The 27,881-nt window shown below is 47.0% G+C and overlaps 1 protein-coding gene across 2 annotated transcripts; it reads right to left on the reverse strand.

Annotated features, from left to right (window-relative positions):
• Positions 1-1,117: 1,117 nt before the first annotated feature.
• Positions 1,118-27,323, reverse strand: LOC147415385 (coiled-coil domain-containing protein 13-like). Of its 2 annotated transcripts, XM_086467035.1 has the most exons (15): positions 27,085-27,323; positions 22,286-22,434; positions 19,643-19,785; positions 16,638-16,727; positions 16,259-16,375; positions 14,929-15,033; positions 13,049-13,213; positions 11,368-11,544; positions 9,549-9,746; positions 8,958-9,094; positions 6,601-6,684; positions 5,674-5,802; positions 3,122-3,276; positions 1,813-1,927; positions 1,118-1,277 (listed from the first exon to the last, which is right to left on the reverse strand). In XM_086467035.1, exons 1-15 carry the CDS (start codon positions 27,321-27,323, stop codon positions 1,118-1,120), a joined length of 2,163 nt encoding a protein of 720 aa, XP_086323161.1. The 2 variants fall into 2 exon arrangements, with proteins under 2 accessions (XP_086323161.1, XP_086323162.1); XM_086467036.1 differs by lacking the exon at positions 6,601-6,684.
• Positions 27,324-27,881: the final 558 nt, after the last annotated feature.

The following is a 27,881-nucleotide window of genomic DNA, read 5'->3' on the forward strand; positions in this document are numbered from 1 at the left end:
CGCAGTCGCCGTTCTGGGGAAGGGAGCAGCTGGGGTTAAAGTCTGACCCACTCCACGCTCACAAAAAGAGGCTGACAGAGCAAAGCAGGAAAAGAAAAGCTTTCAAGCCGTTCCACTGAGGAACAAAGCAGCACTCTACCAAAACGACCAGCTCTCCATTTGCTTGTAATCCCCAAGGCTAGCCCTCCGCTGGCAGGCTGCATGTTAACGCCTCATTAGCTTGCTCTTGGTGTTCTCCCCGTGCTGCAAGAGAAAAGGACGGAGAGGCAAGGGCTTCCAGCACCTCCAAAAGTCCCTCCGCTACTGCGTGGAGGACCTGCCTGCGTTCTGTTAGCGGTTCTTCCTAGCGAGAACAAGACCTGCCTGACGGATGAATGCAAAAATAGGGAGTTCATAACTCGGATGGCAAGTTGTCGTACGGAAGGAGCTGGGTTTAAGGGAGGTCTGACTGATGGCAGAGGTAATCTGCACAGGTTTCAGTGGAAACTCCACTGAGTTTCAGAAAACTCTGCTGCCAGTATGGTCAAGCAAAGAAGCAGGTTGGAATGGTGAGTGGAGGCCCCCCCGAAGTTCCCTTGTGGTATTCACAGGCCAGGCTAACCCACTCCCTCGGCACTTAAGCCCTGCAGAGAGCTGAGACAGGCAGGTGTCAGCGTGCTGATAAAAACCAGCATTCAGTTTGCTCCTGGCCTGACTTTGGAAGGGAGCTGGCATAACTTTGGTTTAGCGAATGCCTTTAGGCGCTGATAAAGGCAGCAGCATATTCAATATTGAGCCCTCTCGAGGGAAATTCTGTTGAAACTACGCGGGGGGAGTCTTGCCACCACCCCCCCCCCCCCCCCAAAATCACACTGCGGAATTGCAGCTTCCGAAACCTGCGGCATGTGCAGCCTGGGAGCCAGCTGCTCGCTGGCTCTTAACAGGCAAAGCTTGCTGACACACAGAACCTTCCCTCTTTCTGTGTTTCCTCTCCATTTCTCATCCTCGCCTGCGGACGCTAAAGAAATGACACGATCCGAGGCTGCAAAACTACACTGCCACTGCATTTCAAACCACGGGCACGATGCCGGAGCTCTCTGTCCCTGCTTTGCAGCCCAAAGGACTCTGAATCTCTTGCTTAACTCTTCTGCTGTTTCTGCTGCCGAATGGCCTGTAGAAAGATGTCCTTCACTTGGTCCATTGTGTCTTGAAACAGTTTAAAGTCTTCCTCTTTCTTTCTCCCAGCAGCCTCCAAAGCATCCTTCAGAGCTTCGTTCTCAGCCAGCTGGATCACAAGCCTACGAGGAAACAAAAGGGAAACTTTCATGTGAGCCGCGGAGCTTCAAAGCAAATTAGAACAGTGCTTCAGCTCTGGGGGAGAAAACAGAGAAACACATGCTCTCTGCTCGTTTTATGACAGGCATGAGAAAGAGCAGACTTAACGCTTGGTCCTTCTCTCTTTGAGACAGAGTATTAGATGACCAAGATACTTTTCAGATCTGTTTTGTTAAAGATTGTCATTTTATTTTCACTAACAAGCTTGCAATCGACGCACAAGGAAAGAAAAGGGAAAAAAAAAAAGGCGTCGTCCTTGCACGTGTTTTGTGTTGCTTAATACTTGCATTAGCTTAACTCTTCTGGATATCGGTATAATTACGAGGAAATTTGTGTAAGGATGACCTAGACAAACTCAAACCAGAGGATCTGCCGTTTCTACAGAGTTTGCTAGGTTTTCTCTTCTGAGGAGCGGGTGCAGGTAGTGCCACTGCTGGAAGGACAGCCATGAATTGTAGCTATTGTAGGTAACCCAGCACGGAAAGAGGGAAACCGTACCTTGTGCTCAGCTCCTCTACCTGCGATTCCAGAGGCAACTTGGAGGGCTGGGCTGCAGAGGGCTCCTTCCTGCCACCCACAGTCAAGGGGAGCCTGGAGTGACTCGCAGACGGGCCTGTCGATTTAATCACGACATGGAGTTTTAGGAAAACATTTTCACGGGTAGCGCACTGAGTAAATATCAGGAAACGGTGAATCAGTGCTAAGGAATCTGTTAAGTTCTATGTATATCCATGAAGATACCGCAAATGTATAGGACAGGCTTTTATTTTAATCTCCTTTCAGCAAAACGCAAACACGATGAGTTTGCACTGCAGGGCTAAACGCAGGAATGTGTGTGCCTACCTGTTTAGAGCAGAAAAAAATCCAAAATATTTAAGTGGCGAAAAAAAATGGATGAGAGAAACAGTTGAAAAGGATTATTTTAATGTTTATCTTGTCGTTGTGTTGCCTCCCGAATGCCCGTGATAACGTTTGCGTGTGGCACACGCTTCTGTTTTGACCCCCAGCACAAACACTGCCCAGGGTAAGTGCAGGAAAGCACTTCAACGTGTACTTCAACCTAAGGTTCTGATTCAGGAATGCTCCCCTCATTTCAAAGGGATACGGGACCTTTTTTCAGGGTTATAGGGAAAATACGATTCGAATTTACTGCTGGGATGGGAGGAGCAAAAACCCTGGGGTCGGCCAGTGAACGCCTGCAAGGGAAGAAGGCTCAGAGGAGACAGGCAAGGACGATGGGCTCAGGAAGCTCAGAAAAGAAGGTAGAGAGTGACCACAGCCGTTGTAGAGGATGCTGAACTCCCCCAACCAACAGCAAGGGGGCCGGAGGGTGGTCTTTGCTGCAGACAAAGGGCTGATCAGTCGAGTAAATGCGAATGGGCTTCCCTAAAACGACCAACAGAGCCTTGAGCCAGCCACTGACAGGCCTTAAATTGGGATGCGTCCTTTTAATTCTGCTCTTAACCTTCAGATGAATCTCTCGGGCAGAAGTGCACAGGGAACACAGCAGTGGGCACGGCGGCAACACAGAGCAGTGTCAAGTTTGCTCTGTAGACTGTGATCCCGTGGAAGAAAACACGTTGCAAAAGTCCTGCTCCTACTTAAATCTGTGACAAAATCCTCTTCAACTAAGTGCGGCCAGGATTTCACCTCCTGGCTTGGCCCACTGGCCTGAGTCGGTCCAAATCGCGGTGTGTAAGTTCAAGCCCTTGTGGAGGTTTGACAGATAAAAGAGTCCAAATGTTGTTGCTGTCCATTAACCACGGTGGGACGGGGGACATAGGTGCAGATAAGGGCTCCACCTCACCTGCTTTGCTCCTCAGGGGGGGTTTCTGTGCGCTCCTGTTCCTCCCTGGGTCCTTTTGCAGTTTTTCAAGCTGCTGTTCCAACACGACACATCGCCGCCGCTCTTCCTGAAGCCTCTTCTCAGCTTCTAAGGCTTTGTCGCTGCCTTCCTCCACCCTGATGGGCAAAAAAAGGTGGTTCAGCTTATTTATTTCACGACTAGCAAGCATCAGTCAGTCTTGATACTCAATCCTTCAGGCTGCACAGCTCCCAACAGAGGGAAAAGGAGAATTTTCCGTGCACCCACAGGCAGAAATCCCAGCACAATTGTTCCAGATGTCATCCTCCAGATTTGCCCACCAGACTTAACTAGTGAGTACAGTGAATGGAAGTTGCCCAGGTCCCTTAACACTGGCTACTCGGGTGAACTGACCACTCAGACGAGCAGGCAAGCTGCAGATTGCTGAGGAGAGATCTTTTATTACAGGAATCATAAACTGTGGGGTTTTTTTAAACACTCCAGGAAAATTTGGAAGGAAAATAGTTTATAAAACCGCTGTCTCGTATTTAGCTGTTTTGCGTCAGTTATCTGCAAGAAAGAAAAGAAACTTGACGTTGCTTTTAATAAACGTGGCCCTTAGACACTACTGTGGAAGGGAGTGAGTGGAAAAGAAACGGATGGTTCACGCTGCAGCACAGAGCAGAGGGGCAAAGTGCCTCAATTCACCCCAAAAAAACATCTTAGAAAAGCAACTACAAAAAATTTGACATGCGCCCACAGCTGCAGTCAGTGGTGCATCTCCTGGTACCAAATGATTTAAAAGAGTTTAAAGCTAGAGAGAAACCTGAATTGACTCGCTGTGTGGTATAGTGCAGAATAAAGGAATTTCCTTCTTGACCCCACGGGTGATAGCTGACTAATCCCTGAATCAAAAGGCTGGACCAGTCTTATTTCCCTCCTAGTTGGCATAGCTAAAAAAAAAATATTACGACTGTGATAAAATTATATCGCTATCTTAAAAATCTAGCTACAGGCAAGACTCTGACCTCCTGTGGCAGTAAATTACCAGACTGGTGACGTGCTATGAGAAATTGTGTTTCCCTCGGTGGTTCTGAAGTCACTAAACTTTCACTTGACCAGGTCTTCCCCCAGCATCCACAACCAGCGGAGGAAAAACGACAAGGCTAGCTGGTTTTTATTAAATCTTCTGCCAATATGAATAACAAACTAAAACGTTCCTCTGGCTCTTCCCCTTCCCCCAGCAGGGCCCAATCCTCCGAACCCTTTACGTTCTGCTCCGCAGTGACTGTGCAGCCCCGTCCTAAATCCTGGCAGCTGCTGTTCAAAACCACCACTCGTGTAACCCTTCCCAGTGCTCCTCTCTTGACTTAAGCACTACGTGCACTGCTTGAGCTTCGCTGCCCCACGCTCTGACAGGGGAAGAGGAGGAATGCACCATTTTTTTTTTTTTACACATATTCACGTTGAAATGTGACCGGGTGCTCTATTATCCTGAGGTCCTCCAAGAGTTATTGCACGCGGTCTCACGGAATTTACTTTACCTGCAGGAGCTCTTGATAAATGTGCTGTAACTGTGGAGGTGCTGAATCATCAGTCTGCGGTACGTTTTACAAGCGACTCTGCATTTCATTGACTCCACGTTCTCCATGACCCCACGTTTGTGATGGCCCCATTTCAGCCATCACTCACACCTCCATCCTCCTCTAATTGCATAGCTCTATTACACTCACCGGACTTACAAACAGGAATAAAAGTCTCCCCGTTTGTATTTCCAGGATTTAGCCCTTAAAAGCACAGGGGATGATACCTTTACCACAGTTACCAAAAAACGTGTTTTCCTGACTGCGATGAATTGTACGGCACAAAAGCCAGACAAGCGAGGAATGGTAACTAGCGTAAAATCACGCAAGCAAATAGTGCCTGTTGTATTCAAAAGTGCACAGACAAACACATACCTTCCCACAGGCTGTAACGCAGATTTGGGAATCTAATAATATACGTACTCTAACTGCGAAAAAAAGCAGTAGCTAGAAGGTATGTAGACAGAAAAGACTTTGCTTCCTGCCCTCCTAAAACTGGCTTTTAACACCATCTTAAATTGAACTGAGTAATAGAAAAGAAAAAAAAAAAATCACTGCTATGCTTCAGTTAAACCAGAAGGAATTCATTTAAAAGAGGATACAGCGAAACTTAAAAGAGTGTGAATCTGGAACAGAAGTCAGATTGTAACTATAATTACAGTATTTACTACTGATGAATAATATTGCTGCCTAAATCAGACCACACACATAAACACACGAATTTTAGTTTTATCTAGGTGCAGCAAGCTTGAAGACGACACTGTTTTCTCTGTCCTTTGTTCTAAAAGAATAATAATAATAAAAATGAATCATCAACTAGGCGGGGAAATTGAGCAGAAAAAATTTAAAAGCCCCTCTTGAGGGAAAAGCTCACGCTGGCAGCGTGGGGGTGCACCGTACAGCCTCTCCCACGTCTCAAGCGCTCCGTCATCGCAGCATCCCACAAAGGATCCTGGCGGAATCAGCCTCTACCTTTTCTGCAGCACAGTGACCAGCTCCAGGAGCCTGTTCCGTTTCACTTCAGCAGCCTGGCAGAGCGCCTTGTGCTCTGTGACCTGCGTCTGCAGCACCTCCAAATCCGGGCTGTCAGCGCCAGCGAGCCTAAAAGCAGCAGAAGCGTAGAGAGTTTGTTTCCCATTTCAGCAACCAAAGAAAGGAAACAAAGAGGGGATTTGAAAACCCTATCAAAATACACTCGTCTGAAGACTAAGCTAGAATGCAGAGCCAGGCTCCCTACCTCCCCCCAGCACCAATCTCTACGCTGCAATAAAGGAAAGAGAAAGATTTGGAAATAAAGCCACTGTGAGTTTCACTAGAAAGGGGTTTTCCCTCGCAAGGAGGCTTCCCCTTCCCATCACCCCTGAAACCAAACTTCCACCCCTGAGCAAGCCACGATCGCTGACTCTCCTCCCTTTGCTACTGCCCAAGTAAAACAAGCCTGTACGTGGGCTCTCCAAAAGCTAAGCCTTTAAGCGGCACGCTGTTGATTTTCTCCCACTGAAAGGCTTCAGGCAGCATCAGTACAACGGCTGTTCTTGTGCCTGATACCTGACGAAAGGAAGGGGCAGTTTTCCCACGCATCCCATTATTATGTACTTCCTCACTTCTCCCATCTCTCCCTGCAGGAGTATTCAGGAATATGTCCTTTAGAGCAAAAAGCAGGAGAAAACGTGGTGACTGGGGGTAAAAAGGGAAAAATGGGATTTATGGGGAAATAAAACTAGAAATCGATTAAAAAATTAAGACAGCAAGAAGACATTAGAGCCTTTGGCAGCAGGTAGGAAAGGACGGTGAAAGAAGCTGTTCACAGCACCAAGGCAGACACGGACAAGGTTTGCCAGCAGCTCGCGGAGCGTGGCGGGAAACCTCCCGTGTTTTCGAGGAAGTTGATGCACGTACCTTCCAGGCGTGAGGTTAGTACCGGGAAGGAAAGGCTGCGTGGCGGCGGACTCGACAAGCGTATGGCCCATCTTGGACACTGTGCTGGGAGGAAGAAAGCTTTGTGAAGCCCTGAGCTCTCCAGAGGGCAGTCGTCCAAGAACTCCGGACCTTTTCCAGTGTCTGTGTTTATTGCTGCCTTGTAGGGAAAAATCTCCCAGAGCCTCCTAAGTGGGTATCACTCCGGCTCTGCATACACAATAGCTCAGCTTGCTCCCCGACTCCAAAACACTGCTGCAAAAACACCTCGTGTCTCCGTTTTAGGCAAAAACTACCGCGCAGCGTTCGAGCTCTGCGCTTCTGGGGATACTTTGCTGGCCCTCCAGACCGGCCTGGAGGAGCTCCACGGCACAGAGGAGCCCCACAGCAGCTCGTGAGCAGGAATTTCTCTCGATCCCGCTTGGCTCCAGCTGAGCACGCGGCCACACAGGCGGCCACTGCTGCTCTGCTGCCTCAGACCCTGGCAGGGAGCACTCTCATCTTGCACCTTCCCCCACTAGGATGAGGGACAAGCACAGGTTACTGTGCATGTTTTACGTGCTTTCACAACCAACAGAACCCCTGCTCTGCAGCCACGTGCGCAGCTTTTCTTTCCAAATGCCCTTTAAAAGTACCTTTATACAGTTTTCTGAACCCTTCTGCTTTGTGGAGACGCTCAGGAAGAGCTGTCAGGCTTACTGCTGCAAGAGGAGGAGTGAACTGGTAACACGAGAGTATCACCTCCACTCTGGATGAGTTTTATGCATAATGACAGATGTGCTCGGGAGGTAAAATTCAAGTTTTCCAAACTTGAGCTCCGCTGCCTCAAGGCAAGTCCTCCACGTTTCCTTGCCTTTAGGCTGCAGCTAACAGAGGATAAAGCCTTCGTATTGTGGAAGAGGCAGAGCTGCCTTCCAGGCTAGGAGTGGTTAACCCCCAAAATCAAGGGAAGGCTGATAACGACAGGAGCGGCCCAGTCTAACAATGCAGACTTTTCTTTCGACATCTCCGAGGGGCTTTAGCTCCTATTTATAGCATTTTTCATGTCATCTTTCCTGATAGGAAAAGATGATTCACTAAAGTAAAATGAAACAGAGAGTTCATCAGCATATTAAAGTTAATGGAAGGAGTGAGCCCTGCTGACCAAGTCATTAACGGCTCTTGCAGTTCTCAGACTCCCTCGTTGCCCACCTGACAGGTCAGCTGGTTTCGTGACCGAGCGGTGCCGGCCACGTACACAAGCAGTCAGTTATGCATCGCACTTAGCGGTTTCTACAAAGCCATTACCCAACCTCGTTTTCCCACTTGCCTTCCTGCTTACCGTCAGCAGCCCTACGAAGTAAAAAAGTGGCTAAAATGCAGATTTGCTCCGTGAGAGCACAACTTCTGCAGAGTTAGAGGTGGGAGAATAAAGCCAGTCAGAGGGGTATAGCAGTGGAGATGCAGGCACAAAGTCAGGATGCTCTAACTCTAACTCAAAAAGAGCGAGAAGAGCTTTTCTTAAATTTTGTAGTAAAGCTCTACTTAGACTCGGGGATACATCTGACGATTTACAAGCCAAATTCAGTGCCTAAAGTAATGTGGAATGTGAGTTAAAATTACAGAGAAGAAATCAGCTGCAATTTTACCTCGATGAAACATTCCCTCCTTCCTCAGAAGAGCAGTCTCAAATCTTTGCACCCGTGAACTCTTTAACAATAAACGCAGCATTTTAACAGGAAAGGATATAACTTACTGCAGTATTATGGTCCCTGTACCCAGCCAGAGCGAGCCAGAGTCACACCCGTGTAAACAAAAATCAGATTTAGCGCTGTATGGAGCTTAGTGTGATTCACAGGGTCCTCAGCGCGGCTTTAAAAAGGGCGTTTGTTAAGAACAAATGATGCGGCGGGTTTTCAACGTTTCTGCAAGGAAATCCTAGTCAAAGCACATTGATCGATTTAAATCACGTGCCAGTGATTTAGTGCTCACCTAAAATGGCGTTGTGTGTTAATTCACCACCCTGCTCTCAGAAGTCTGCTCATTAGAAGCCCCGTTTCTCATAAGAGGGAAGAATCACAGGCACTTAAGCTAACCACACAGACATCCTCTGAGCTGCAGAAAGGGAATTAGCTGCGCTGCCATCATGCCAAATGCAGTAATGTCTGCAAGTCTGTGTATCTTTCTCTGTTCCAGGACGAAAGTCGACGAGATAACGTGATTAGAGATTCCCATATACTGTAAACAGGCTGCCACAGCTGTTGGCACACAGCACTTGTGGTTGGAGCCAACTGCCTGGGAAAACCACGCTTCTGAATAACTCCCAATCATTTTAAACATTGACATTGGGGGCTTCTTACCGAGCAGATCCAATCCTTCCAACCTGATTGCTGCCTGATGCCAGAGGCTTAAACAGAGTAAAACCTGGATCTTCCAAGGGTTCAGAAGGTGGTGGGTCAGCAGCTCCTGAACGGTCCCCTTGATGGGCAGATTCCTTCTGTTGATGTTGGAGCAGGTTATAAAACCAGTTACGCAGTTCAAAGGAAAATAGCTGCGTCCGTGCCTAATCAGCAGCTTAAGATCATTGCTACGAGCATGCCAGAAGGTTTGATTTACAGGACTTCCTCAGAAACTTTTCTTTCGTTTCTATCCATTGCAGGATGGAAACAACAAAAGTCAGTAAAAAGTTGCAATTTCATATGAAATCCTAAGGGGGCACACAGTGTTGCTAGAGAACCCGCAGCACAGCACCACCGCTACTGGTGCCAGCATGGCTGGTTTGTGTCCCTAACCCAAGTTTTACCTTGGGTTCAACGCTCTAGCTCCCATTACCGAGGGACCTGACAGACTGAAAATCTCACCACGGCCCTCTGAGGGTGTTAGATCAATGGGAATAGATCTCAAAGGATTACAACGTGCGCTCCTCCAGCTCGTTTCTTCTGGCTCTCTACCTGGAGTGCGAGTTGCCCAATCTCCTCTTCCAGCTCTTTAACCTTTGCCTCTCGTTCAGCCACCATCTGTCTGAGCTGCTCTAGAAGGCAGTTTTGCTTCTGAACCTCGCTGTTCAAGTGCTGCCCTAGCATCTGCTGGGACTCCTTGTTCTTCTCATCCTGCTGGTTCAGGTGCTCCTGCATTTGCTTCTGCTGGTTCTGATAACACAGAAACAAAGAGTGAGATACTGACTTTTGTACACAACGATCATTAAGACTCTTTGGGTGTTACACCCCCCAAGACAAACACCCGTTTAGGAATGCTGGGACAAGCCACTGCCCTGCCAAGCCCCTTCCTCAGCGTAAGCACGCTGATGTCACTAGTGCTGCTCCAAGAATCTGGTCCGTTACGTTTTAAGCACGAGATCACCTTGTCTTGCTCGTGGCGTCTGTGCCTTGAGAAGACTGCACAGCACATCTACGGGCAATGCCCAGACACACGTGGCTGGGTAAGGACCGTCCATCCCCACTGGGGGTCATATCAAGACTTTAGTGACTGGATGGTGCAAGTAGAAAAGACCTGAGCAATTGAGAGATTCAGCTTTCTGGCAGGTTTGCTACTCGGTGTGGCAGAAAAGAGAGCACGAAAGGCTGGCCTTTGACAAAGAAGGTGACTTTTTCATAAATTGGATACGAGTAAAGCTTTCAATGTGCTTTTTGTGAAATTAGAACACAGTCAGATTGTGCAGTAGTGGCAGTAAAAGATGAGGGATGTATGAGACAACAGCTATGAGGCTAGGCTGCTTTATCAACGGGCTTTGGAGTTTTTCTCACACTGACAAATCTAACACTTGTTGGACAGTTTGTTCCGTCAAGCCAACCAACTGCAAGCAAGGTGCTTCTTTGATGTAAGGGATAAAACAAGTTAACCCTTCCTTCCCAAGGAAACTCACATCTTTCTGTAACGATTTTAGTGAGAATGCTCAGGCTGTGCAAAAGTGACCACAGTTATTTGGCTCCCCTGCAAACTGCCTAATCTGCTGGTCCGTACCCGTATTCCCCACGGCTGCCTGGTGGGCAGAAAGGCAAATGCCAGCTTAGTCATAAGCATGTCTTCGCTAAAACCGAGGTACAGAAGCAAGGAAATGTGATTTGAAACTTGGGAGGGGCTGGATCAGGAAACACAGAACTAACCCTACTAGAAAGTGGCATGTTTTCCACTAATGGTTTTTTATTATTGTAATTGGGGAAGACTATTTAGAATCATGGCAGGACGAAAGGATGCCGCAAGACCATGAGAGCAGCCATTTATTTCAGCATAACTGCACCTCGAGTCTCTGCTAAAACTCTTGGTTTCGAAGAGGCCAAATCCCCTCAGCTACTGCGAATGGGTGGGCGCGTGGTTTAGTGCACGGGGTTCAGCTCGTGCATTTTGGGCTGCGTCCCGCACCAAATGAGAGGGCAAGACGGCAGGCATTCTAAGGAAAAAAAATATCTCCCAATGAGCTGAAAGCAGGACAAAGTCCAGCTTCCTGAGTCAGGAATGAAGCCCTTCCTACTAGACAATCCTACTTCAATGCTGCTGCAAAACGTTTCCTCCGATACTTGCAGCTTAGAGCCACTTTGCTGCAACTGTGTCACGCCTGGTGCCGTCTCGCAGCCTTTACACAACCCGATGCAAAAGGCCTTCGGCTGACTAGGCAACCTCCGCTTGTCACAGTTTGATTCATCAGGCCCCTGTACACCTGAAGGTTGTCTGTGTCACCGTGTCATTAAACAACACCATGTTTCATCACCGATCTGCAGGGGCTGGGACCAACAGGAATAGCCAAGACTGTACCAGTAAGGCGTCTATGAGCTCATCGTCGTGTTTTCCTTTCTCCAGCAAGGTGACGATCTGTTCCTTCAGCGTCTTCACCTCGCTGCACAGCACTTTGTTCCTGGCTTTCGATGCCTCAAGTTTTCTTTTCACTTCCTCGTGACTTTTTTGGAGAGCATCGCGTTCCCCGCTGAGTTTCTGCAGTGATGCGAACACACCAAGGGAAATGACAGCGACAGCCTATCACCCAGCCCCAGGTGCTCTGGTGAGCTAAAGGAATCACCCAGCACCTGGGAGAACCTAAAAAAAAAATAGAACTGGCATACCCCATCATCCCGAAGCAAGTAGAAATTACAAGTGCTACTACTCGCTGCCTGCTTGCCAGCATCAAAAAAAGGTCTGTCTGCTCAGGAATACGAGTGGACTAGGTTGCTTCAGTAAATGCCAGGAAGCAAATAATAATTTTGTGTTAAAATCTCATTCTGTAGGCTCCTGCTTTTTCATTTGCCTCATCATTCTCCACGGGGAAGCTCTCTTCCAGCCAGATACAGGGGGGGGATGCCACACTGTCTCCCAGAAGCTGCCCTTGGCATATGCTGCCCCTTGTGCCATGCCTTCACCCAGATGAAGCCGGCCAGGGAGCACGCTAGAAGTGAAGTAGTAACGGAGAAGTGCGAGGGAAGTTACTGTGAACGAAGCCTGAAACACAAAGGCACAAGTGGAACCATGCAGGCTACAGCTATTGAGGAAAGCCTTCCCTGTGCTGCGTGCCTGTAGCCACAAATCTTCTCTTTCATTCTCATGGCCAAGAGGGAAAGGTGGGCATCAGCCCATTGCTCATTTTGTTGCCCAGTTAAACTGTGGTGAGAAAAGCAGGAGCTAATCAAGCTCCGGGATGGTGCCAGGCAGCCTCTACAGAAGCAACTACAGTGAAGAAGCACAGGGAGATGCGCTTTGCTAACCTGGGTAGGTGCAGCTGACCCCAGCTACCCAGGTTTCTTGTGCACACAGGGCTACACATCCTTTCCACCTCGGGGTTTACCACGTGTGCCACTAGCTATAGCCTCCCTCAACCCCTCAACAACGGTTGCCCGTTTATTTTTGTGGCAATTCCATGTGACAGACAAACGGTGGGACCCATTTTCGGAATGCCTCTTAGAGGGCGTCTGGCGTTGCTCTCAACGTTATCCTCTTCAAATGTAGAAGGCCACAGCCACACAGATACGTGCGGTGTGAGGGGGACGTTTGTACTTAACACCACATGAAGAACGGCCAAAGGGTGAGAGGGATGCTACAGCCTTCGGATGCAGCTGTAGCAGGGATTTTCTCTGCGTCCACCTTCAGTACAAAGCCAGTACCAGCTGCATTGCAACCCAGGGCCTCCCTCCCTCTTTCCAACATCACCCATCAGGCACAGTTGTCAGATGGCCACATTTCAGGCCAGGCAGATGTATCTGACACACCAATCATGAAGCAGAGGGGAAGACCAAACCTTGTACTGCAGAGGCAGGCCTGGCCACGTAAGAGTGCGGTACCGAAAACACACGGGGAAGCCCTTTGCTCAGTCTGTGAACTACGGCAGGACTTTCTCCAGCAGATCAAATGGGTTCCTGACATTGTCTCCTGGTAGGGTGTAACATACACCCTGAAGGTCAGGCAAGTTATTACACACTATATACCCACACAGCTCAAGGTTTTTTACCTCCAAGGTTTCTTTCTTTTCTTTTTCCAAGCTGCGAATCTTCAGCAAGTTCTTCTTTTGGGCTGACAACTTTCTCGGATCAGTCAGTGCCAGCAATTCCTCATCAATCTCACTCAGTGATGTTCCGGTCTTGTTTTGACCCAACTGATTCTCCAGCTCTCGAACCTAGGGGACAATAATGACGACTCATCCAGAGGCTTTACCAGGGGTACAGTGGTCCAGCATCAAAGAGGACATCACCAAAAGGAGCTCAGAGTGTAGCATCATATTACTTCTTGACCTTATTGTGGTTAACTAACACAAAGCAGTGTCTGCTCTTTCAAATTTAAATTTGTTAGCTGCTAACAAACATGCAGATGTCTACAGCATCTGTGCAGGGAGGAGATGTGACACCAGACCTACAGGAGAGTCAGGACATGTGGGAGATCTGTGCCTTACTGGAGCCACGTGGGGAGGCCAGGCAGACACTCCAAAGCATCCTGAATGCCACTAAACACGTGTGGGCAACAGAATAATACCTTAGATCGCCTCTAAAAGGGCAGACACCCACTCACCCCTATACACTTAAGCACCTTGGTCTGTAGCAGAATCACCATCCAGGATGTCCACAATCCAAGGCACAGTTCATCAGCCTCAACACAGGTACCTAGCACTGGTCTAGATGTCTTGGGATACTGGAGACCCATATGATGCAGGATTTACAAGTCTCTGGAGAGATGACCAGAGGTCAGAGGGACACCCTATGGCATCTGGGCTGGCATTAGACACTTAGGTGCAGCCAAGTGAACTCAGCCCCTGCATCCCAGCTCTTCACCACAGACTTCTTCTAGAGTCAGTAGAGGGAAACGGGCACTGCTACAGCACAGTTCCTCTGCCCTGTTCTGGAGGTGCCTCCCAAGAGGGGATGCACCTTTTGACTTAGTGACTGTATTGACAAGATCCCCACTGACTACACAAGGGGCCTGAGGAGGCTGGCTCAGAGAGAAACTTCTGCAGTACCGTAGAGTACAGTACGTGCAGTCTTCAGATGAATCCCAGCCAGGGGGTCTCATGGAAGGAAGATGTAATCGGCTCAAGGGAAAATTCAGTCAATCAGTGCAAAAATCAAAAGTTTGTTGGCATATAATTAAACAGCGGAAAAATGGAAAAATACGTATCAAATTGCCTGAGAGAAGTTTGATTTAAGATGGAGACAGAACTGCCTCCCTGTCTCCAGCCGACATTTCGGCTAGACTGTGCCCTTCAGGAGATTCAAGAGTTAAAGATTTTACTCAAGTTCCTGGGGGAACAACTTGAAAAACTTATCTGGCCTCAATTCTTCCCATCTGACTTTAGGCACTGAACAAAGGTGTCCAAGTCAGAGCACAGACACTGGCAGGGCTCCTTCAACACTCGGTGGAGAGAGGCACCTTCAAACCATCCTGGGGTTTTAACTAGGCTCCACAGCTCTCCAAGGTCCCTGAACTCTCTCCTTCAACAAAGATGTGAAAGATTCCCAGCTTAAACACTGAAACTTGCATGTTTGCAATAGACTAATTAAAATAGTTTGCAGGAACTCCGAAAGACACATCAACACATATTTAAAATTTAACACCCCACCTCCCCACACATATGTGCACACACAGACATAAACATACCAAAAAACTATATAAAAGTTACCATAAAGTGTTTTATTCTAACAGTTGCTTCCTTCAACAGAGAAAAGGCTGGCCATCTATTTGCAGTAAGCACTGCAAAGTACTGGGATATGCCTTATAAGCAGGTACAAATGTTAGGAATTAGGTAAAGAAGAACTAAGAGTATCTTTAACTCAAACTGAGGGAACACCTCGACGTAGAAAGAGCATCCCAGACCCAGCACCACGCAGGGTCTTAACTCACCTTGCTTTGGAGAACAAGAATTTGCTGGGCTCGTCCACGCCAGCTGCCAGAATTGGTCAAGAGACTTTGAATATTCACATCGTCACCAACTTCATTTGCTAAAAGCTACGAAAAAGGGATGAACACCAACAATAAGGCTAGGCTCAAATACACGGGTTGGGGAGAGGGGAGGGAAAGCTACTCTTCCCAGCGGCAAACACAAAACACTGTATCTATAAGCAGGGGCCATTCTTTATCGCCTGTATCTGACCCCCTGTACCCCACGTGATGGAAGCTCTTTCAGATCGTTGCCACGGTACAGGGTGTTGATGCTTAGGAGGGGTTGGGCTAACGTGAATTATTTCACTTTGTCAGGTGGGTCATTCGGTATTTCGACGTTTGAGTAATATCCTTTGAGTTTTGAAAAACGTGAATCGGTGGTTTGCTGCCTGCCGACGGGGAGGGTCAAATCGTACCATCCAGCTGGGCGTCAAACTGCGCTAGTGTTGTAAAAACGAGGATTTCAAGTTCGTCACCGAGGTTGACTAAGCGTTACTAACAGGTTTCCATATTATTTTTGATATCATGAACACTTAACCAGAACGAAACAGGAACAGAGTAGAGGTATTTTCTTAATACACACCCTTGCCACCAGGAATTGAGCCAATCTCTCTTGCACAGTTCTGACACAGCCACATTAACGAGAGCTAAAGTTAGTATGAAGAGCATTTAAATTATTTATAAAAAGGTCAGCAGAGTTCTATTTTTAGGACCATATCCTCTACTCTGATCTGCATTGCAGGTCTCTTCTGCAAAGTAATGAAACCCAAGGAAACAGAGCACATAGTAACACGTTAAAATCCATCACAAATCAAAGAGGAAAAGGTTACGCCGGATGTCACTCCAACAAACTGTTGTTTAAACATGTGCTGTAGTTCAAGTGTGGCCTTTAATCCCGTTGACTTCCACGGGACCGAAGCCTACACTGAAAGTCAATACACAATCAAACGTTTCGGAAAGGAGGAATGGGCCTGAACGTATGCTGCAAGTCAGTCACAAACCTATTTGGCTGAACTGGGACTTATAAACCTTCAAGAATCTGAGCCCATCGTGGCAAAAGAAATACTGGACGCAGGCATCCAGCTATGGTGGCAGAGCATGAAGGCTGTGTGTCCACGTGCACGCCTTCCCAACGCAACCACTACACCCCTGGATTTTCTTACCTCCTTACACTTCACTGAAATACTTCATGGAGGTTAATCAAAGCTCAACAGAAAAGCAGCTTCCTGATTTCCCAAGAATATACCTCTCGCACGGGATCCCAGCCACAGACTCTGTCCTGCAACAGTACCTTTTGGGTCATCTTCAGCTCCTGCTTTGCAGACTGGAGTTGGTTACGATACTCCATCACTTTGAAGTTGGCTGTGGTTAATTTTTCTTGCAATGCTTTCACCTCTGGACTTTCAGCCTTTGAAGAGAAGAATGTACTTGGGGAGAATGGAATCCTCAGGGAAAAACTGAAGTGATTAAGATCCACAGACCCATCAGGATCGCAGAATCTTTTTTCCCCAGACCCATGCAAATGCCTTCCCTCGTTTTTGGGGTCACAGAGAAGGTACAAACAGAGCAAATTGGTTATAAAACTAGTGACACGGGTACATCCTTGTCATGAGGAAAGGACTGTGCAATGGGAGAGAACTAAATTTTCCCTTTTCAATTACAATTCGTACCAAGTTTCCTTCTATCATCTGCAGAATTGATTGCTTGATTCCTGCATCACCACCACCAAGAGAATGTATTTTTTCTATGGCTGTCTGTAGCTGGAAAAAAAAAACAAAACAACATTGTTATTATAGAATGAACACAGTGAAGAGCACATCTCCATGGAATAGTAATTAGTAAAAAAGTACAACAGCGGTTTTGATGATCCTGGATGTTTACTTACTCTAGAAAAAAAAAAAAAAGTACTTCATTTTCCCCTTGATTTTTTAAACACAATCAGTAGGAAAGCATATAATTTTTTTCCTGAAATGCCTCCCAAAGAAGCACATGTTATTTTACTGTGGAATAACTTCAGTGAAAACGTCTCTGGATCCGCTGAGATGGGATCTGTTATCAAGTGTGGAGACTTCTGGGGGATTTTATCACCATAGGTTCATAAAGTAAGTGTTTATATACCTAAATGCAAATCCAGTACCGTACAGATCAGGATGCTGTCTCTAGATTTTGGATGCCAGTTTACCCATTTTGAAAGAAAATCACAGGATATTTCATAAAAAGCACATAGTTCTACTCACCAGAGGAATGTAAAAGGAGAAACGACTACCTAAAGCCCTATAGCTGAGATTCAGTAACGATGTTAAAGCTATTTTCTTTAGCTGGTGGCTCTAAAGTAGCATTTCTCAAGCCGTGAAGGGTATCTCTCCTGTTGGTTGCCACAGCAAAGGCAGGCAGTCATATAGTCCCTCCTGGTCTGAATCATGCCCAATGTTGAGGTTGCAAAGACTTCTTACTGGAGGGGAGGGCAGGGAATTTGGAGCTGGAAAGGCCAGGAAGTGTTGCTTTAAAGGGCTGAGACTTCATTCTTTGAGGTGGGCGGGAAATCTTGACTATTTGCCCCAATTAAAGAAGGCTGTAAGGAGCAGCTTCTTCATTAAAGTGATACCAGGGGAAACCCGGCGTGTAACTCGGAGCCAGCTGCAACTTCACCCCTTCTTTACAAGTCAGTCAATGGTTGGGCCACCCTTTCTATCCAGCTCATCAAGTCTTTCAGTCAATGGACTGAGAACGAGACATTTCAGCTAGTGGTGGCAGCTGCTAGGTCAAATCCTAAGGAAGCTTTCTGCAAACATCCATTTGCAGCCTTTGTTTACATCTACCACCCTTTGCCAAGCGATTGCTCAACGGCCACACCTTCCATTTTGTTTGTGGGAATGTAGTCATGTTAAAACACTTACGATTTACATATTTTTCAGTCCTCATACGAGCAAAGAGCTAACAATTATGTAAAAGGACAGTGTTTTCCACTGGGGAAAGCGCATCTTGTGAGGCATTTGGAAGGTACCATCACCACAATTCATTTTGCAGAGCTTAAGGCATCAAGAAGTAGGCAGAGGGGATGAGATTCGACTCACAAATTAACACGTTCCTTGCTCTCGGCGTGGGTGTCTCTATAAAGAATGGAGTCTTGTCAATACAACCAGGGAAGTCTAATCTTCAGCTCACTCTACAGCAGACACCTACACTCCATCGAGTGGAGGGACTGACTGCACACTCGGTCTTGTTGCCCACCCACAGCTGTCTAGTCCCCTCGGAGGCATCCGAGGGTACCCCGGAGGCCTTCGGCTGCTCGCCAGCACTGCCTGTCCTGTCACGTCTAACAGCCCTGCAGGGATGTCTGAGAGGTCAAGTGACATCACAGACTGGACTTCTACGCTCATGTGTGGGCAACTGAATTGCACTTTAGCTGTCTTGGCTCTTCCTACAACCAATGGAAAAAGACGAGTGTGTCTAGACAGTGATCTTCTCTCTCATCCCTCAACATTTTTCATGGATACCTCCCACTGTCCACATCGCTTTCTTTTTACCCATCTTTTACATCTTCATATAGTTCTACTGAACAAGTAGAACCCACAAACTCAGCCAGTGACCATTAGCTTAGAGAAGAGCCACCCCAAATGAGGTTAGGAGAAAATACAGCCCATTGACCAGGTTTCAGCAGGTTCACGTTGCGGTTCATCTTTACCTCAGACGAGACAGGTTGCTGTGTTTGGGTTTGATTCTGATGGCGCTGGTGTCTAAGAACAGATTAGCTCATATCTAAAGTGTCCATCACTGCTCTGACCAGCAATTATTGCTTCTTGAAAATTTCTGTTTGCGTTGAGTTTGATTTCCTTTCCGGAAATGTCTGTGGTCCCTTCTTTTGGGTCAAGATCTGACGATATTTTAAGTTTGTGTTTGAATAACGGCCATTACAATGCTACAGTAGGGGATTATAACCAAGTGGATTTTACTTGAAATTATTCACGGCTTGCTCCCCTACTTGTGTGATTTTGTAGATCCCCAGCTACACGGGATGTTTCTTAGCCAGCCTGCCAACTGTTTGACAAGACCCCTCTGACCAGAACGCTCTGGATTTCTGCAGGAGTCCTCAAAAATTTAATCTACCATTTCTTGATCTTTCAGGTAACTAGAGCACAATTCAGATAGAGGCACAATTCCTGATCAGAAGTGATTATGAAAGATGCAGTCAAAATGCATCTGTCAGCATGACAAATGTTATTGATCCATTGACATGCTGTCTCTGTTCTGGAAGTACTTACGCCAGAAAACAGCTTTCATTATGTGGATTAATAAAGTTTCAAATAATAGAGTACCAATTCATGACTGGTATTAACAAAGTGGGAATGTAAGACATAATAATATGAAATTTGTACCTTCTCTCAAAAAAAAACCACCAGAAAAATATCATTGCCATACTGTTAGAAAAGCCCTTGTGCTTCAAATCCAAGTGAACACCCTTTCCCAGCTGCTCCTTTCTGCAAAGGTGAAAACAGCTGAGGGCACACATCCCTCCTATCATGGACAGACATTACCAGAATTCAAAGCAAACACAGATTTAAGAGCAAATTCAAAATGGGAACATGAATCAAATCCAGTTTCTACAGCTCCTCTATCCCAAAGGCTGGATTTCTCTGGTTTAGCATGCAAAAGAGAACAAGAAAAAATGCCTCACTTCTCTCTCCAGCTCTTTGACTTTGTTATTCAGTTGCTTCACTTTGGCTTTTTCACTCTCAGCCTCGGCAGTTATCTCACGATTCTTTTTGGCCAATTCAACTATTTTAGTAGCTGCGACATCTCCAGCTAAACCAGCCGCCCCTGAAAAGTATACATAAAAGCAAAGGACATGTCTTAGAGGCAAGATTCAGCACAGATGACGCTTTTCTTCTCTGTCCAGTGCACAATGTTCTTTTATTGTCTAATCCATTTCTCTCAGAGCTGTGCCAGGCACTTAAATGAACAAGTGAGGGAAAAGAGGCGTCAGCGGCTCCAGCTGGATCGCCTGCTCCTTTCAGCCAGCATCACACTGTGGCTAGCAAAGCCACGTTTCACACTTCAGCAACAGCCACACATCAAAAGGCCACAACAGCGGTGGTAGCAACATTACCACAGAGAAAGGGTAGAGGTGTTTTTCTGCTCGCCGCTGTGAAGGACAGTTACGAACAGGTTTTTGAGGCATATTACAGAAAAAGACAACGCTCTGTTTCGCACTGGTTGTTTACTACTGGAGGAGCTGCTGAAACAGAGGTGCGAACTTTTCTAGACATCTGTCCTAAAAGGTCAGGCACACTGTGACAGTTGGGCCCTGGATAAGGTCCAGGAAATGGCATTGTGCCTATTTATATGTCCCTTGAGATTATACATGGAGCCTTTACTGTATTACACGTTTAATTGCTCTTTTAAACTGGTACTTCATTCACCTCCTCAGCAGAGAGGGTTTGGTTAGTGTCACGGAGAAAGCAATCCCCAGGACTGGCTCGTGTGTCACTCGTGTTCTTGTGAACATCACAAAGGTCAAGAAAAGTTCTTGCACAAGTGCAAAACTAATATGATTGTACACCATGTCCATGGAAACCTCTAGCTCAGCAACGAGCACGACCCTGCAACAACAAATCCTTGGTGGGATAAATGAAGATGGAACTGGGCTCTCGTCATTCTTCTTAACTCTTCCATCCTCCTTCAGCGCTCTGAAGTAATGACTTTTCTACTGACATCCGTGAAGATTATATTGAAGAACCAGGGTGAGATGCAAGGATGACAGATTACTCTGAAGTGAATTCTGAGTCCCACAAAACCCCTACAGACATTAAAGGGGCAATGCAGAATATAGCTGAGAACAGAATATGACTCTATATCACTATTTAAAACCCTGTGGAGAGCATAAATTTATTATTTTTAAAAGCATTTCCACTGTTCTCACTCCTTTATGTGATTTGTGTTTCTCTTCTCATCTAAAAGCTACTTTCTCCTTAGTTTTCATGACAAATAATGCCTGCTAAGGATCACAGTAAGTACTAAACTCACCAAAAGCCAGGCTGTTGCTTCCACGTGATGGTCTTCGAACACACTGTACACATTTAACCAAAGCTTTTAATTCCCAAACAATGTGGGCGAATCTCTTGCCACGATGTAGACAGGGAAGACAGAGGCACGAGGCAAACTGCTGCAAGCTGGCATACGAGTCAGCCAGAGAAGCTGCAACAGCACCCCTGGCTCCAGACCTGACCCAGTAATAGCTCATCGTGTCTCCTACATACAGCTAGAGAGAGATTCTACGAATTAAGGCGTAATTTAAGTGTTACTTATTTCTGCTTATTGCTGGTTTCCCCCTTCTCTATTAGCCCGGTCACCACCGCTGCCCTGAACAACAGTGGCACCCAGTGGAGGAGGTGCAACCTGCACAGTTCAGCTTCCCGAGGACACCCAAGCCACTTTAGAAGCTGGACTTTGCATTCCCCCAGCACCCTGCTCAGACAAACGAAAGGAGCCTCCACAAGGAATTTAACACCACGTAGCACAGAAAGCTGCAACACTGTTCTTGGACATTAACAGAGAGTTTTCCAAGCCACGATTTCTACGAATCATCGGGTTTTGTGCCGATAATAGCAAGCTTGCAGAAGATCTGTAAGGAACAGAGGGCACTGCGCCCCCCAGAAGAGCGTTCTACTTCTTTTCAGGGACACATAATTATCAATAACACCTTAGGTCTGACCTGCCTGACTACCAGAAGTCATTTGGTCCTTTCCACAGCTCCCTGAGATGGGGAATAGCAGTATTCAGATTTTGCAGCTCATGGCACTGAAGGGGAGAGCAAGTGTACGTGCCATTCCATGCGTGAGTGCTGACCTGTCAAACCACCGTGAGGAACCTCCCTCTGCAAATAAAGCAATGAGACTCCTTACACGGGAGAGACAGGGATGTTCAGCAAACTCTGCAAATGCAAACCAGTGTCAGACCCTTGCAAGTTGAGGGAGCAACTCTGAGCGTTGACTAAATCTATACACCGGTGTCCAAGTATTTTCAAAGTTCGGAGGCAAGTGGTTTCAGTGCTATTGCAAATTACTGCAGGCTCAACAGAGCTCTCGGTTGAGAGCTGAATTTTGATTCTTCCTGGCAAAAGCTTGTTACAGGAGTGGAAAGGGAGGCAACCAAAATATGACCAAAATACTCCTTTTTAACAGAAAGCAGGTGAAGAGATGTCACATGAATATTTCACTGCCCGGAGCTCACAATGACTCTGTCATCCTACCTCTATTGTCACCACCATCAAGCAAACACTGGTACTAACACAGCGAGAATACAAAGTTACCGTGCTTACCTGACAAAGCTAATCTGTCCTCCGGGATTTTTTTCTGGAGTTGCTTTATTTCAAAGTCTTTCTCTGTCAGCAGTTTGTATAGTCTGCAGTTCTCATCTTGGACCTCTCGAAGCTGATTCTGGAGCTGCTCGTTCTCAAGCTCAAGCAACCTGGGAAAAAAATAAGCCATAATGGCAAATGTCACTGTAATGTGCTTCAGATTCCAGGAGTAAAATAATTAAATGACTGTATGCTGGATGAGCTGAGTTTATCAGGAGTGAGTTTACTGAATTAAGCAGAATATCCTAAACCTCAGATCAGAACACCAGATGATCTGATCTATCCCTATAACTTATTTCTTCTTAAAAAATTCTGCACTGCCTTGTGTTGTCTGGGGCAAAACATCACAGAACAGGTACCTTTTCAGTGCTCTGGAGGTTACTGAATAGTCTTGTCTCACTCAGTCTTATGTATCTGGTTCCTCAGAGGAAATCAGAAGGGTTCACCATCCAGCATCCACGGCATCCAGGCTTTCCTTTCTGTACTTACCAAAGCTAACAGAAGCCAACAGCGCATCAGCTACAAAAGCTGCTGCTGAGGTTCTTGAAAAAGGAATGCTTCATAGCAACTCACAAAAGACCAATTTCCTCTGCCCCTATCTGATTTTCTTGGAACCCCACCAGGATGGACTGGCATCAGTTTGTATTTTTGGAATTCATTTAGAAACCAAGGCTATCAAAAAGCGCTCTGAACAGGAGGAAATAGCCTCTTGCTTCTCCTGTTCTTCGGTACATTGAGTAACATTCATGAGTTTCATCTCTCTGAGACATCCAGAGAATTAATAACTCCAATCTCTTTGCTGTCCTTACATGCTGGTACTGCAAAGGTAAAACCAAGAAGCTAAGGCCTCAGGGGCTCAACTCAATTGTGGGCACGCAGGCATCTATTTGAGATGCCCCAGGATTAGCTGAGCTCCCTACGTGAGGCCAGCAGCCACCACGCAGGGCTCTTGGGAAAACCTCTGGAGCCCAGGCAGAGAATTGAGAGCATCTCAGAGAGCGCTCGCCACCCCTGTGCGGACATCTGAGTCAACCCCAAGAATTACTACCATCCTCCAGCTTCAAGCTGTCAGCCAGATTCCTCCAGACAGAAGCACTTCAGGATAGAAATGAACCTGTCTCCATCCCCCAGAGAGGGGGGATGTGCTAAGCGAAGTCATACTGACACAAATAGGTTTGGGGTAGAGATCCTGCTGGCTCAAGCCAGCAGCTCCCGTTCTGCCTGCCTCTGAGCTTCCTCTTTTCTCCCCTCTGACTTTCCAGGCAAGGTCCCACTCCATACACAGGGGTGTCTCTCTGTGAGCAGCAAGCCAAAATGCACACAAAAGGCCAAGGAGGTCTAGTCAATACAACCAGCGTCGCCTACAGACCAGCTGCCACTGTGGGGTGATGCAAACGGCTCTCAAACTGCCACGGAGTGAGCTGATGAGGGGACTCAGTTCAGTTACAGGTGCCATTTGGGCTGCCCACCCATCCCCCACCTGCTGAAGGGTGCAGGCCTCCTGTGTCCTGGAAGTTCCCGATACCCTACAGCATCTCAGACACCATTAGACACCTAAGCCAGGCAGATGATTTGACCTCTAGGTTCTTATTATCTACAGTGTGACTCTGAATGCCTACATTTTGGTGATTTAATCTGGAATAGTGTCCCACTCCTTTGGCCTACAGAGTGATTGCTCCAAACTACAACAGGAGTAAGTTACTTGGATGATCACAGAGACTTGGATAAAGCTCAGTTGTTACAGTATAGACCCGTGGCTGTAGACATATCCACAGCCAGACAAGTCAGCTACCTCAATAGTTACCTAAATCTTTTCTGTTCACAAGTTTTAGCAAGCTTTTTGCTCCAAGTGGCCTTTGGAGCTTTTAAGTGCATGCTCCCTACGTACACGTCAGCATAAATGACCCCTTAGAGCACTGCCATAACCAGCACGGTCAATTTACGACACGATTCACAATCCATCATTAAGAAATGCACTTCTGTTTCGAAGCTGAAAATCAAAGGGAGATCAAAGGCAGCTGTTTACAAAGGAGAAGAAAGCAAGCAGCAATCTGAGCAGAGAAAAGGCAAAACTAAGTTATTCCCACATGTACCACTCATAGAAGTGAGCAACCAAACTGCGCAGATCCAATTAGAGACACAGGAACAAAAAGACTTTTAACAGTGAGGGAATTAACGTGAAAAAAAAGGTTCTAAGCTCTTAATACACCTGATCAGCAATGTCTTCCAAGTCATGACAAAAAGACCTTACAGTAGGATGGACAGAAATCCCAACTGCACAGAGCTGGAGTCTCCTCTGAGAAACTTCTCCATCCCATCCCTACATGTTACAAAGGAGGTAGCAGGTTGCACCCAAGTGGCTCAGCTACAGAAAGTCAGCCAAAAGAAACAGGCTGCAGAAAGACAACCCTTTTCACTCTCGTTCGAGGAAACAGAGCCAGGTGAAAGCTTATGAGCAGGGCCCAGGACTGGAAGTCAGGTAAGTCTCTTTCCCAACTCTGCTACAGATTCTCCATGTCATGGGGAGAATCACTTAAATACTTCAAACAGAGCAGGGAGGATAAAGTTACAGAAAGAACAAACCAGAAGGACACAAATGTCAGCTAAACACTCGCCTAAAAAAAATTGGGAAGCAGGATGGGAGGAAGGAAAAACGAACTCCCAAGGCGCAGAGGAAGGGAGACTTCAGAGAGGAGACCGTTTCCCAAGCGCTGCTATAAACAACGCTGACAGGCTGAAATCACTGCCACTGCAGACCATATGGAGCCCTGGTATCCTGGAACAAGTTTCTAACGTGTTGTCATGGGAATACTGCAAAGTACATCCTGGTGAATCCCTTCCAGAAGCAAATCCTGCCCAGATCGGATGCGCTCAGAACCACTCTGCTGCAGACGTACGTAAGCGAAGGACAAACCAGATAAATCTGCTACGCCTGCCATGGCAAACGTGGACTTTTAAGTCAGTGCCACTAAAGAGAGGTAGGTAACAGCTCTTGAATTGCTCAGACCTAAACTGCTGAACTGTAAGTAGCAGAGAACTGCTGGGATTCTCCTCTACTCTGCACCTCAGCGTGCGCACGCTGCACCAGGACGTGCTGTGGGAGCGCCTAAGCCTCTCCTCCACCAGACCAATCCACATCTCAACTGTGGGAATCAGCCTCTCACCCCATTAAAAAAAAAAGAAAAAAAGAAAGAAAAAATTTAAAAACCCCTCAGATCTCCAATATCAGAACAAAAAGTTGAAGGGGACAGCCGGCCGAGGTCAGATCAGAAGCAGAACTCGGCAAATCAGACAGCCGTGGCGCGGGCCCTATGGGTGAAGAAGACCATGGTACGATGCAACTGTGAGAGCATCAGTTTCTAGGGGGTCAGCCCCCCCGTTGCCCCACAGATGTCCTTTGCAGCATGAACTCTGCGTTCCCAGAAGGACCTGCAAGTTTCAGTGGTTCCCTGCACCTTCACAGAAGCTCTGCTGCCGCTTACGCACTGGGGCGTTGAAGGAAGCAATCCTCAGCAAGGAGCTGAGCAGGGCGTTGCCCAGAGTAACACAGAGGGGAGATCAGCGTTTAGGGCCTAATAAACCTTGGTGAGTGGCTTGATAAACTTTGGTGGAGCTGCCCTTCCCCACTGCGGGTTCTGGGAGGGGAAACTGTCTCAAAGGTATATGCCTAACTGTGGTTTTCCACCTGTGAGCTGTTGGGTTTGGCAGAGCTGCCAGCTCCTCCTTCCTGCCCCTCTTATCACAGTATCTCACCCCCATCGTGGGGCCGATAAAACAGTCTGTGGGCTTAAAGCTGTCACCTGGACCACTGAAATGCCTTGAGAAAAAAGCACCCTTGGCCCAGAAAGTGAAACCAGTTTCCGGCAAACAGCTGTACCAGCACAGCTGCAAGCGGGGAGCAGAAGCGGGAATTTCTTCAGCTGGCTTCCCCACCAACACAGGGGTGACACGGTAGGAACGGCAGACATCTGGGGGATATGTCCAAATTCAGACTTGTTCTAGTTTGGAAAAATGATACTAATTGGGTCAGAGAGTCTGAGTATATCCTAGGAGGGGGACGAATGATCTGAGCTGGGGTTTCAAATCCCTGCTCCAGTGAACTGAATTACGCACTCAGCTCCAAACCCAAGATGGAGGGAGATCCACACCAGAACATCCTGGTAATCCAGATACTACCCCCAATGGGTGAAGTAAGACCCAAACCCCTGTCCTCCCATAAGATTTAAAACCCTACCTTATATAACCCTGTCAAGTATCTCAACCAGGAGCCAACTCCGTCTGCGAGACCCTCCCGTGCAGCTGGCTGTCTTCCGAGCTACGAAATCGGGTTATATCACAAAGACAGCCAGGGGAACGCTCTTCCGTGCTGCAGGCCTTTGGCTTGCACCCATTGGTTGCTTTGCCCTTACCTGCCTCTGGAAATTTCTCATGTAGGGCACTAGTTTGTTTTCAAGGATAGGCAGGAATGAACCAACAGTTCCGAGGATGTCAGTGATCCTGAGTGACTGGATTTTGTCAGAGGGCAGCCAGCTGCCCCTAGCCTGTCACACTTAATCCCGCTGTCCTTCTGCTCTCTGTTTGTGAAACACTGATAATACAGTGCACACCACAACGCTCTGAGGATAAACATGTTAGGGACAGCGAGAGTCTCCTCAGGATAATGAAAGCCCAACATGTGAAGACATGACACAGGTTGTGTAAGAGCATATGAAAATAGAATTCTGTGAGTTCCTGAAGGAACGGTGCTGCTATGCCTTTACCTTTTGCTGTTATCTTCATTTACAGGCTGTCCTGTTTCAAACAGGTTTAGATCACTCGAGATTCCGAAAGTCTCCTCTGCGTTGCCATTGTCACCCTTCTGACTGTCCTGCTTTTCCTTCTGACTGTCCTGCTTTTCCTTCTTCCTCTCCATTACATTTTGCAGCCGCCTTTGCTGCTGTTCTTGATAAGCCTTAAACTGCCTTTTAAAATGTTCATCCGCTTTTCTGTCTGACTCCATTGTTTACTAAAAGCATAACAAGAAGAGAATAAAAGAGACAGAGATCAACATCACTTTGAAAAACGTCCTCTTCCAGCAGCTGCTTCGCCGTTTTTCTTCACTGACCTCTGCGTGATCTCCCTGCCACCGCCTCCTCTCAGCCACTGGGCTCTTCAGTCCCACTGCCTTGCTTCAAGGGCCTCTTCCCATAAATGGCTTTCAAATCGTCTTCAAAAAGGTTTTCGGGTCTTTTTCACTCTATCATTCAAAAAAGCAACGTTTTAAAATGTTTTTAAACAGATCTGTTGAAATAAACATTTTTACAGAAGAGCAAGTTGGGGTCAAATCCATGCCAGCGTGGCAACCCCATTATACTGACGAAAGGGAACGCAGACTGCTTGCAACCATCCAGCCTTCCTTCCCACGTTTCAAGGAAGGTGGAGATCCCCCCGTTTTTGGGTTAATGTGGGAAGAAAGATCTCTGTTAAACCTAATTTTGGGGCACTAGTTGGCAAGAGCGTGGCTTACATCTTTCCCCCAATTCTCTAAGCATTAAGTGACAACATTAAAGCGATAACA

This window comes from Leptosomus discolor, chromosome 6 (genome assembly GCF_034619465.1).
Source record: "Leptosomus discolor isolate bLepDis1 chromosome 6, bLepDis1.hap2, whole genome shotgun sequence".
NCBI classification, from domain to species: Eukaryota; Metazoa; Chordata; class Aves; order Leptosomiformes; family Leptosomidae; genus Leptosomus; species Leptosomus discolor.

What these genes read in the sequence shown, in the direction of transcription:
- LOC147415385 (XM_086467035.1), bottom strand. Translation starts at nt 27,323, where the DNA reads ATGGAGTCAGACAGAAAAGCGGATGAACATTTTAAAAGGCAGTTTAAG. An exon ending in AATGAAGATAACAGCAAAAG is followed by an intron (nt 22,435 to 27,084) that starts GTAAAGGCATAG and finishes TTTTTTTCCCAG; the next exon opens with GTTGCTTGAGCTTGAGAACG. An exon ending in TTCTTGTTCTCCAAAGCAAG is followed by an intron (nt 13,214 to 14,928) that starts GTGAGTTAAGAC and finishes ATTGTCCCCTAG; the next exon opens with GTTCGAGAGCTGGAGAATCA.